Below are 13,120 nucleotides of genomic sequence, written 5' to 3' on the forward strand. Positions count from 1 at the left end.
GAAATAAAATTTAAATCAGATAACCTAAAAATCTGTGGACTCACCACAGAGCAATGTTTTTAAAAAAAAAACAAAACCAAAACACCACGACCAAAAAAACCCCTTAGACCATACAAAGGTCAAACTGCATAGCAGATTTGTGCTTAGCCTTCCATCAAGTCACAGTTAAAAAACATCATTACACACTCACATCATTAAAAAAAATGTAGTATAAAAAAAAGAAAAAATATGCAGGAGGGATTACAGCACCATGTGGCCATTCATGAAATGTGTACTTTACAAGGCAGACCTCACATGACGGTAGAAAGTGTTTCATGATGTGTTAGTAAAAAGTGTGGATTATAATGAACACACATAAAGACACAGTGTTAAGGCTGTGCACATAAGTTTAGCTGACATTTCCCTACTTTTAAGAGCTTACCAAGAGGGTAATAATTTTTTGTTACCATGTTTTTAATGACATTTCCTAGGTGTGTATGGTTTTTTTTAAAAGGAGAAAAAAATCCTCAACATGAAACCACTTCAGTAGATAATCTTAGGCTGCGATCATTGTTCGGAGTTGTTGACTCAAGGATGAATTTGAAGAGCCCGATTCCTTCCCACAGCTGACCTGTACAGAATCAGTACAAGCTGCCTGAACTACTGCCGTTCACACAAAGTATGCCTGAATTTGCACTGGAAGGGTCATGGACATTCAGCATCTTGTTATGCTAGCTCCACACATTTGCCCAGCACACTATTTTCAAAAGCTAGTGAAGCACTGTTAACACACATAATAGGCATGTTCTGCAAAGCATCTATGCTCTGTGTGGTATTACCGGTTCCAGAAAAAGGCAGAAACAAGAATACTGAAGTTATTAATAAACCTGAAATAAACCTGTGAAAAACATCCCATGACTGTTGTAAGTCAATGAAAAGAGCATCACAGAATCACCCTGATTTTATCAGCCTCTTACCAGTCTATTAAAAAATGCAAAAGTTAAATTCTATTGCCAAATCAATGGACCAAAGACATATACATAGGCTAACTTATGGCAAAGCAAGATATTTATTTGCCTTAAAAAATGGTGAATATATCATCCAACCCTTACAAATGATCAACAAGCTAAAATGCAAGACTTCCAAACACCACGCTGTCAGCAGAGTGTGCTCCGGCTTTCAAACACACAGCTCCTTCATCACACAACATATAACCAAGTTCATTCCTTCCGATTCACCTCCTTTTTGTTTGTTGGCTACAGACACATTTTACAGACCCCAAGAACAAGGAATGCTGTAATGACAAAGTGCTGTGTTAAAATGCAATTTTTAGAGCTGCTTCTGCATGAGAAAAAACCACAAAACTGATGAGTAACAAAAAACCATGAACAATACTCAGAAACTAAGTTTAGCTTTGGGTTTATCCAGATGGGAAACTCTCTTGGTTTATCTCTGTCTTCATACAACATGTGATTCACTGCTACCCATAATTCAGAATTCAAGTCAGAGTTGAAGGAAAGCGTCCAAACTGATCAGTACTGCTGCAGGTGACACTGTCTGCTGCTATAGCAGTCTGATGTACTCATTTTTATTAGGTAGTGTTGGCCATTATGTCTGTTTAAAAAGTAATATAAAAAAATAAATAAATCAGTAAAGCTGATAACAGACTGTCTACCAAAAAAAACACTTTTCAAGAAAAACAAGAACTTTATACAATAACTCTGCTAATGAATAACAGAAACCCAAAAATATTTCTCATGTTATTCCAGGGACTAAAAAGCAAGTACCTTCCCAAGCAGAAAGACAAAACAGATGTTTCTCTCCTCCCCAAAACCTCTCATGAACTGAGCAAGAGGCAGAGCTGGGGCTGGCATCCCAAGCAGGGCACAGCGAGGTGGCCGCTGGCTGTGGCCCAGCAGAAGGTCCAGCAGCACTGTTTTGCTTGGCTTTCCCTTCAGCAGACGCACCTGCAGCAGTGTGGCTGTCTCTGAGTCTTCTACTGGCCTTCCAAATTTGCTTTGAAACTGGCCAAAAGGTTCAGAAATTACTTAGCCATTAGGTGTGGGGGAAACTGGAAAGATACACAGAGCAGCTGGAACAGTTGTATGAGTCTTATTTTCTTAGAAAATTATGCTAAAAGTGTTGTCCCCTCCCCTCAAGCACATGCACACCTATGCTAAATACATGCTGCAGATATTAAACTGCTGCTGAACCGAAGAAGGCAGCAGCCTGACAGCACAGAAGGGATGGCTCCTCGTATACTAATGCTGGGCAATAATTCACCCTGGCTTTGAACAAGTAAGATATACTAAACTGAAATACAAGGGCTAATTAAAATGTAAGATTAAATTGACTCCATGCTTTATCTCTGCATCTCCTTACCACATCATAGGAAATTTTAAAGGAGATCACTCCCCAGCGGCCTGTAACTACTGCAGAAAGTAAAGAAATCATAGCTCCAGTAAGACATGAAAAAGCCTGTTTCTCTCTTTGGGTGGTCTTTTTAATGCTTCTCCCTCCGATGACTTTACCCTGATCTAATCAGCCAGCCTTTAAACAAGCAAAAGTCACGCAGCAGTCACTGACAGAGGCACGTTTGTAAGTTTTTACACGTTCCCCTGTAACATTCATTTACCCCACCACAGGAGGGAGCAGCCAAGCTTCCAGCTCTGCCTGAACCAGAGTCCATAACTGCGTGCTTGGACCATAACAGTTCAGTGTCGGAGGGAGGAAAGCTGCCTTCCCATGTCCTAAACGTGAATTGTGCAATTATCCCCATCCCTGACCCAAAATTGTGGCCTCACCAACCCCTGTGCATTCTTGCAAACGTTTTTTCTGCTTCTCTGAAATCTCTGACACACCAAAGACCTTGAGTTGCTGCCCAAAGACTGTTACAGTTACTTAATTCAGCAGAAGATTACTAAGAGGTCAAGCGGGGCTATTCCAGCTTCAGGATTCTTCCTGCTTCATTTTTTCTCAGGCTAAATAAATAGATGACAAGCAGCATTTATGATAAAGCACAGCAAACAACCTGCAGCTATCCTGAAATAGCTTTTTGTCTCTCTACAGGTTATTCTAGTTCTTCACAGCTTCTGCCCTCTAACACTGTACTGCTTGGATCTACCAACAAGAACTGCAATCTCAGCAGATATATCAGCATATATATCTTTACCAGCTTAGAGTAGAGATATTCTTTAATATTCACTTCTGATTAATATTTTGGATGCTTTTCCAAGCAACACTAATATATAAACTTCAACTCAGAAAGAGAAAAAAAAATATCAGTATTTTCACTAATTTAATGGCTCTCACACTTTTTAAATACATGCAGCATTGCTTTGAAAAGGAATTGGAACATGACAAAGATAAATGGTGGCTGTCATCCTGGTCCTGCAACATGCCCTTTTCAGGCACACAGCCCTGCATGGAGGCAAACCTCCTAAATTCCTGAGTATGCACAAGTGGAGGTGGGTGTCTCTGCCCTGCGCACTACAGACCACAGCACAGGTTATGACTGACAACTTCTACAGCTCCTTAGGTATGTGACAAAAAAAGGTTTTTGTTTTTTTGGTGTGGGTTTTTTTTTTTTTGTGTGTGTGTGTGTGTGGTTTTTTAAACATAGACCAACGCACCCCAAGAGTACAAATACACACACCAAGGGAGATTTTCTTTTCCATATTTTTCTACTTCACAACATCCACTGCAGTCTCACAGCAGCTTGTAATTTTGCAGATTTCATGTCATTATTTTTTTTTCCCCTTGGTTAACACATTGAAGAATAATGAAGGCCATTTCTACAGAATGGGAAATGTCAGCCTGGTAAACAGTGATCAGGAAAGGATCTAGGAAACACACGAGAAAAACAACTTGCCCTGAAAGTCCAGATTGCTGTGGCCCAACTGTATCTTTAGAAGGTATAAGCACAGTGACTGCATTCTACTATACACAGCATTAGTGAAGCTGATACAGGTCCAGAGCACAGTTTTGATGCTTGCACTTAATAAAGACTATGGGACAAGTGGAGAAGTTTCAGAGAAGGGTCACAGGGTTATTACATGGATGAGGAAAACACCTGCTGGCAAGAGGCTTGAGAGTACCATGGAACAAAAGAAGCATTCCAGTCAATAAAGAGCAAAAGCCAGAGCAATTCATGTTAGAAATTAGCCACAATAATTTGACAGTAAAGTTGGCAGACAAATGGAACCAAGTGCCTAAGGAGGTGGCAGAGGTGGTGTAACACAATGCCTTCAAACATAGCCTGGATGACTATTTCATGGAAGACTTCTGAGAAATATACTCCTTTTCCAATCAAGAGCAAGAAAATCCCATGCTGGGCTAGCCTCAGCAGCCACAGCCAGTATGAAACCAAAAAGCACCTAAATGCTTACCTCTGTGTATAAGAACATTTTCAAGTAGGGTTGTAAGAAAGAAGTCAGGTATAGAGAGGTCAGTCCAGCATTTAGGGTGAAATGAGTAGGACACAACAACCACAGAGCCATAATGAAAAGCCTTGACCCAGGAATCACAAGTAAAGGATAATCAATAAACAGCACCACCTTCCCTAAAAGAAACGTTCCTGAAATGGACTGGATGGAGTAGCCACCCTCCTGAGGCACTGGGTTGTCTCCTAAAGCTAGCCCTAGTGCACTGGACTAGGAACACAAGCCGCAAACCCCTGGAAATAAAAGCCGTTCCTGTAACAAGTGCTACGTAGAAATTCAATCACATCAAGGAAAAGCAAGAAACTTATACTTTTATCTTCTGTTTGAAGCTGCAATGAATTAATTAATGTCTGTGAAAATTCACTTAAGATTTGCTTCAATGCATCCTTTTAAGATTTATCTTAAAAGTGCCTCTGCACTACTTTGAGTTGAGAAAAGATAGTATTGAACTAAAAGATGAAGACAAGGAGAGTAAATGAGGATTTATTTACTCAGCTGAACCAGCAGGGCCTCTTAAAACACTGTTCAAAACCAAACGAAAAACAGCCCTGGCAAGCAGTCAGGTCAGGAAGAGATTATCAAGTTCTTCGAAATTTGTTCAGCAAAACTAATGGTGCCCCAGAAACATGCATGTGCTCAAATTCACCACTAAAGGCTTAGGTCACTTCCACTAGGAAGTTTTTTCTGGAAAGATGACAGGCTTCCTTTTTTTTTCAGTTCAAGACAATTATAAGTAAATGCTGTGATGCTCTGCTGAATAATCTGAGAGGTTTAATGCTGACAGGTTTATATTATAAGCAGGTGCAGGGTGCAAAGCAGGGAAATCCAAGCAATCTGTCATTGCTGCTATTCACATCAGTGATGTTAAACAAAAATGGAGTTTATTTTTCTTACTACTGTTTGGGAAGCTGAGAAGCACCAATAAGCACCAACAGGTATGAGGAAAAGGCTGAGGTACTTAATGCCTTCTTTGCCTCAGTCTTTAATAGTAAGATCAGTTGTTCTCCAGGTGCCCAGCCCCCTGAGCTAGAAGACAGGGAGCAGAATGAAGCCCCCATAATCCAAGGGGAAATGGTCAGTGACCTGCTACAGCACTGAGACACACAAAAGTCTATGAGGTGTGATGGGATCCACCCAAGGGTACTGAGAGCTGGCAGAAGTGCTCACCAAGCCACTTCCAATCACTTATCTGCAGTCCTGGCTAACTGGGGAGGTCCCGGTGGACTGGAAGTTAGCAAATGTGATGCCCATTACAAGAAGGACAGGAAGGAGGATCCGGGGAACTACAGGCCTGTCCTGTCCTCAGTGCCAGGGAAGGTTATGGAGCAGATTGTCCTGAGTGCCACCACACAGCATGTACAGGACAACCAAGGGACCAGGCCTGGTCAGCACAGGTTTATGAAAGGCAGATCCTGCCTGAAGAACCTGTTCTCTTTCTATAACAAGGTGATCCACTTAGTAGATGAGAGAAAGGCTGTGGATTTTGTCCACTCAGACATTAGTAAAGCCTCTGACACTGTCTGCTACCACATTCTCCTGGAGAAACTGGCTGCTCATGGCTTGGATGGGCGTGCTCTGTGCTGGGTGAAAAACTGGCTGGACAGCTGAGCCCAAAGAGTGGTGGTGAATGGAGTTACATCCAGCTGGTGGCTGGTCACAAGTGGTGTTCCCCAGGGCTCTGTACTGGGGCCAATTCTGTCTGATATCTTTATCCATGATCTGGACAAGGAGATGGAGTGCACCCTCACTAAGTTTGCAGATGACACAAGCTCGGTGGGAGCGTTGATCTGCTTGAGGGCAGGAGGGCTCTGCAGAGGGACCTGGACAGGCTGGATGGGCCCAGCCAACTGCATGAGGTTCAACAGGGCTCAGTGCCGGGTCCTGCACCTGGGTCACACCAGCCCCACACAGCGCTACAGGCTGGGGCAGAGCAGCTGGAAAGGGCCTGGTGGGAAAGGGCCTGGGGGTGCTGGGTGACAGCCATGAGCATGAGCCAGCAGTGTGCCCAGGTGGCCAAGGTGGCCAACAGCGTCCTGGCTGGTGTCAGAAGCAGTGTGGCCAGCAGGACGAGGGCAGTGATCACCCCCCTGTACCCGGCACCGGTGAGGCCGCACCTGGAACCCTGTGTTCAGGTGGGGGCCCCTCACTGCAAGGCAGACACTGAGGTGCTGGAGCGTGTCCAGAGACGGGCAACGGAGCTGGGGAAGGGTCTGGAGCACAAGTCTTAGACAAGAGGAGGCTCAGGGGCACCCTGTTACTCTCTACAACTACCTGGAAGGAGGCTGTAGTGAGGTGGGTGTCGGTCTCTTCTCCCAAGTAACAAGTGACAGGATGAGAAGAAATGGCCTCAAGTTGTGCCAGGGAAGGTTTAGACTGGGTATTGAGAAAAGTTTCTCCACCGAAATGGTTGTCAAGCATTGGAACAGGCTGCCCAGGGAAGTGGTTGAGTCACCATCCCTGGAGGCATTTAAAAGATGTGTAGATGTGGCACTTAGGGACATGGTTTAGTGGGGGACTTGGCAGTGTTAGGTTAACAGTTGGACTCGATGATCTGAAAGATCTTTTCCAATGTAAATGATTCTGTGTTTCTAGGATTCTAAGTGAAAGCAAAGCAGACTCTTGCTTTGCATGATTCTGCTTACATTTTCTCTGCTACTCTAGCACCTTGGTGACATACTCTAAATGGCTTAACCCAATCCCTACAGATCTTGAAAGCACGCAAGCACAGAAGTGGAAGAGGTTCCTTTTATCGAAACAGTGACCTTGGAGCTTACCAAAAGAGTAGCAAAGATAACATCTGCGATGGCTGCTCACAGCAAGCTGCCATCTGTCAGCCAGAAAATACTACATCGATACTTTGACCCATATTCTTTTTGGTTTCTGGGGTATTGCGTGGCTTTTATGTTGAGCTGGCAGAAAAGCTGGAGCAAATGGGAAGACCAGTATTCCATAGATAATTTGAATTCAGCTATCCACTAGAAATGGTCTATAAATGAATAATTTCAAAAAAAACCCAAACAAAAAATCAAGCATAACTAAACCACTTTCACAATATTGTAATATTTATAATGAGTACTTAAAAACATTCTTGAAATTTCTGCAAAATCAATACTTAACACTCCAGATCCTAATGAAATCAATTAAAAAAAAAAATAATCACCCTAGAATTAAGGAACAGAGTAAATATTCAACGTGGTACTTCACTGTTAGGTGTAACTGCCAACAAATTTTGAAACTAAAGACTAAAACTCTCAAAAATTATTAATTTTTCAGAAAACAGTAGGAATTGTTAAACCAATAGTAAGCAGTGTTGATGCACTTCAATGACATCTCATTTAAAAGACTCATCAGACTTTTCACTATTCTACAGCTACCAGTTAAACCAACATAAACTGAAAAAATGTTTTTCGGGTTTGCAAGGAACAGCCAAAATACTGCAAATACTTTTATACATCTTATATAATTTTAATGTATTTTCAGAAATTTGTATTGAAAAAAAAAGTAGATATTTCATCTCATGGATACACAACAGGAGCAACATGTTACTTATGTGGCTAGGATGTACCATATGTATGGAAAATGGTATCTTGGGAAGAGCAAGAGTTAATCATGTTCATCTTTTTCTCACATACCTAATGTTGCACACCATCTCTGAAAAATCAGTTTAATCAAGAAACATCCCTTTGACCCTCAGGTATGGCTACTTGTTTGATCAGACAGAAGAGATCATTTACCCAAGGTGTTAAATCCTATTCTAATGAGTTTTATACTTTAAAGATAATAAATTAGAAACAGAACTCTCATGGAATCAGAACAGAAAACACAGACAATCAGAATTTTGTTTAACTCTTCTTGTTTTCATGTGAGGAAATTATGCCCATAGTGAAATTATATATCAATTGATATATATATATATCAATGAATTTCCAACTGCTCAAAATATTTTGTTTTCTAAAAATCCAAAACTAAACAACAGCCCCCTCCTCAAGTGTTATAATTTCCTTCTACACTCTCTACCTATGCCTAGACCCATACATTCAAAGGACGTGCACTGACATCACCACATAAACAAAATGCTGGGAAGTTAGGTAAGCTCTTACAAAGATCTGCAGAAAAATTTTTTATCTAAATATAAGGAGTCCAACCTAGTGGCACGGATGGCATGGTTCCTGAATATAATTTCCAAATTAAATTTACAGCTTGGGCAATAACCATCTGCAGTCAGCTTTAACCCCTGTGTCCTGGCTAAATGCTAACTTGCATCACTCGTTCACATCCTTCCAAAAATTCCTCAGAAGTTTCATCCAAATGCAATTTTCTTCACATTCTGTACTATAAATGTCTCTAGAGTCTTGCTACATACTTTTAAATAGCTGTCAGAAGGGACTGCACTCCCATGATACAGAGCATAATCCATTTGCATGGTTTATAAACACTTCCATATCCTGTGGAATGGGGACTATTTTGTCAGAACAAAATTAAATTGGTTAAATTGGTGAAGAGTCATTCCAGGTAAAATATTAATGAACTCAGTAGAGTTTTCAGTCTTGTATTAGTATCTGGCTATACAGAGATAAAACATTCACAAGTGTGCCGCCACTTTTAAAACACAAGTGCACAGTTTAAAGACCCAAATTACCATCTCATGGACGTTGGCTGGAAAAGTTGTAAACCAAGATCATCTTGGAGGCAAAGGCATGCAACAGCATCCTGGCTTTTCACAAACGTGCTGCACATAACTGTCCTATAGCAAACAGAGCACGGGAAAAAAACCTCCAACTTCTGAACATGACTTCCAGTGCCAGAAAGGGGGAAGGAAAGTACATAGTATTAGAAAACAATTTAAAATACTTTTGATTCAAAAAATGCCTTACCTTGAGAAGTTGAGGAAATGTACATGTCTGGTGAATAAATAGGGCTGCTCAGCAGTGCTTATGTTTTTAATCAATTCCATCTAAAAAGAATTAAGAAATCATTTTATTTTCCATGTTACATCAACGCACATTTTGACACAACCACAACTCTCAAACAACACACGATGATATAATTTTCAAGTCTGAATTACTCAGAAAGTCCTTCCCCACTATCCCTCCCAAACACTGTCAATAACATGGCACGACTACTATTTCGTGTTGAAGCAAGAAAGGTTAAGCTGCAGACATGCTCCTGCTATCATGGAGCTTATGTACTTTCAGAAGTGGCTATCAGTTTGAGGAAAGGCATAAACTAAAGGAAAAATCTAAACCCTGCCTAAATCTGCACCAGAGCTTTGCAAATGACACTGGTTGATTCACCAGAATGTCAAAATGTAAAATGTCTGAAACTATGACAGAAAGTGGGAGCTGAGTCCATGACCAGTTTCATATAACAACAAAAATTGCCAAAACACTGATTGATTTGCCTGTTTAAATACAGAGATCAGCACTTGCCATTCCTTTTACTACTACAGCAAATTAAGAGTACAAATTAAATGGGCATTTTTAAAAAGATGTTGTTAAGTTCTAGTTCAGGCGCATTCACATAATTTTAATTTTAAAAAATAAAAAAAATATTTAAATTTGCAGGCCATTATAATGGAATAATGTAAACAGCATATATTGAAGACTGTGCAGCATGGATATGAAAATCTATGTTGCATAAGCCGAGCTTTAGCTATGAGCTAGAAGAAATTAGTCTAATGGAGTGTCTGATGGAACATCACACTAAAGAGTCAATGTGTCCTGGTTAATTTTGCTTCCTTAATATTAATTTCCTAAGATTTACTTTCAGATTTTCTGTTCTGTGCTCAATTGTGGGCTATATTGTAGACACTGAAATGATAGGTTTATTGATTTTACAAACTGGGTAGTAGGAAGTAATACAGAAAGTAACAGAAATTCATAAACTTGGGGGAAAAAAAGAGATAAGAGAAAGTGAACCAAATATTCTGGTTTGAGTCATATCAATTCATGTACTAAATTTAAATATAATCAAGGAGACATTAATTAAAAAAAATATCTATTTCTTAAAACTTGAATGCTACAGCTGATGTAGACAAAATAAGGGAAAACATGGGGTCCAGCCTGTCATGTGGTCATGGACTGGCATGTGATAAGTTAAAAGCCTGAAGAGCATGGTAGAAGATTATGTCCGTGCCATAACAAATAATAAACTACATTTAAGGGACAGCAATTGTCTTTTTTCCCTCCCCTTCTATTTTCTGGTTTCAATATACTGATACTTTGCCATTTTTTTACACCGTGTGTCACATTTTACTGCTTCTCATCCATCTTTCATTCTGGTTTTTTTCATAGGACACATAACCTGCCGCCTTCTTTCAGACAACACAAGCTATTGCCGTTTAAATTCTAGGACCGAATAAAAAAGTACACATACTAATAGGCTTTTCTCTACTTTTCCTCTGCCTTCAATAGTTTTATACACATACATGTATGATGACCACTGAAGCAAACAGTTCAGTTTGTCCATCTTCTCAGGATGGATCCTCTCCTGTCAAACTAGTTGGAGTGCATCAAGGCATATTAGGTATAGACCTTGTATATTAAGGTCTATTAGGTCTGAGAAAGGCTGTAAACCCAATGGAATGGAACATAAAGAAGAGGAGACTGCCAAAAGAAAGCAACATGAAAGGAAAAAAATCCCCAAGAGAAAACAGAGAGAAGATGTGTGATTTAAAAAAAAAAAAAAAAAAAGAGACAGGAAGGAAATGGCCCCCCTGATTTAGTCATATATGGACTCTGGACTGTTAGATTCAAGTACAAACAGGACTTTATACAGTTCCTTCAGTACAATATAAATGCTATGAGCACGAAATTCATAAACCTGAAGAGCAGAACTTGCCCAGACCGGAATTAGAAAGTCCAGGAAACTTTGCAGTAATTGGCACAAAGTAATCGAGCGTTTTTTTTTTAATGATCTGAAGAGATAAAGGTTTTCCTAGCAAACCAAACAAGCTGACATTTCTTTAGGACTAGTAACTCTGCCAAAAAATTATATTCATTCATCTTGCGAATGAAACAAGGGGAGACTCTAGAGGCTGGGTATCAGATGTCTCAATTGTCGTCTTTTTTTTTTTTTCTTAACCCAGACAAGTTACAGGAGAAGCGAAATATGTAGAACTGTATGAAGCTTTATTGGCATTTTACCTGCGTTATTCTATCTGCAGGAAGGAAGGAAGGAAGGGAGGAAGATGGCAGAAGGAAGTCTGATATGGGATAAAAACTCTTATTCATGCCGCTACAGTCACCACTCTAATCCCATTTTGGAATAAATGAGAAAACATCATTAGAATATAAATATGGAGACATAAAGTTAGTATACCCATTCAAAGTAATCCCGCTGAGTTTAAAAAGACAGGCAGCTTTAATGTAATACCGCTAGATAAACCTGTGTGTATGGGTACATGTGAGTGTTACAGAGTACCACATGCCTCCCTGGCCCCTCAGCTCTCCCTGGGGCTGGTACCAATTTGCTAATGCCAGGCACATTCACATTACACCACCACTACATTTCCCACTGCACTGCGCCTGATGTCAGTGTCAGGCTTGTGTCAAACTGCTGTTAGACTAGCACAGGCACTTCTGCCTCGGGAGCAAAGAGAGCAGGACAGCATCTGGCTCTTGCCTTTTTTTAATCTCTTGCTATCAAACCCAATCTCTTGAGCTATGATAATAGCTAACTCCAAAGCAGACACAGAATTTTGTTTCAACTTAAAGTACCTTCATATTTAGACACTTAATGATCAACTGGACTTGTAAGCAGATGTGGATAAAGCTACAACATGCATATGAACAAACAAGCAAAAAACATTCTTTAAAAATCCTGCCAAAAGGGTAAGTAAGACTCAACAGAAACAACACACAGATGTCAGGAGGGAAAAATAAATAACTGTAATGGCTCACGGCCACATGAAATTGTGGCCGTATTTCCCAGAGGCCTCCCTCTGATCCCACTATGCTGAACTGATTTCAGTCTAACAAGCCAAACGTATTGCTCAGGAATACCTAGGGATCTGACCCTCTTAAGATGTTGTTAAAAGGGGGGAAAAAAACAAAAAAGAAAATCTTCCAACGTTTCCCAGAAGAGTAAGATCTCTAGTGGGTTTTTTTGTTTGTTTCTTTTTTGTTAGTTTGTTTTGTTGAGGTTTATTATTTTTTATTTTTTAACAAGATGGTCAGCGTAGAGGACCCACAGAGAGTAACAGCGAGCAGAAGATGAGAGCTAAGGAAAGGAAGTACCTTTGGATGGGATGAGTGACAAAGGAGAGAGAGAGGTACATACAAGCACAGGTGATCTAGGAGATAGTCTTGAACCAACATAAGTTGGAGAAGAGAAGAAAAGGCACAAGCAGCAGAAGATAAACTACCCTGGCAAGCACCATAAGGAGAGAGATGAACCAGATCACATCCATGTTTGGTGGGATAAGCTGTAGAATATTCTGAGGAATCCTGAAAGGAGCACATGCCCACTAGGATAACGGTCCATAAAGAGCCATTCCTCTTTCTCACTGCTGCCCCGAGCTCTCCTGTGGGAGTTAGGCTGTTTCAGTGAAACAGTGCTGAGAAAGATAGTAATTTGCTTTTGAAGTGAGTAATTCCACTAGAGAGTTAATGCTGCTAAACAAGGATCCAGGGAGAGGGAAATGCCAGGACATAAAGAGTGTGCAGGGAGGGACAGGCAGTGACACCCTGCACCCATGT

General features: G+C 40.5%; 1 protein-coding gene across 1 annotated transcript in view; it reads right to left on the reverse strand.

Annotated features, from left to right (window-relative positions):
* The window catches only part of UST (uronyl 2-sulfotransferase), a 166,323-nt gene that overhangs the window by 69,261 nt on the left and 83,942 nt on the right, over positions 1-13,120 (reverse strand). The window contains exon 4 of the mRNA XM_055810885.1: positions 9,296-9,375. Within this exon, the coding sequence (XP_055666860.1) occupies positions 9,296-9,375 (80 nt within the window). The remainder of the gene's footprint in view (positions 1-9,295; positions 9,376-13,120) is intronic.

The sequence above is a fragment of the Falco peregrinus genome, chromosome 7 (assembly GCF_023634155.1).
Source record: "Falco peregrinus isolate bFalPer1 chromosome 7, bFalPer1.pri, whole genome shotgun sequence".
In the NCBI taxonomy this organism is placed as follows: Eukaryota; Metazoa; Chordata; class Aves; order Falconiformes; family Falconidae; genus Falco; species Falco peregrinus.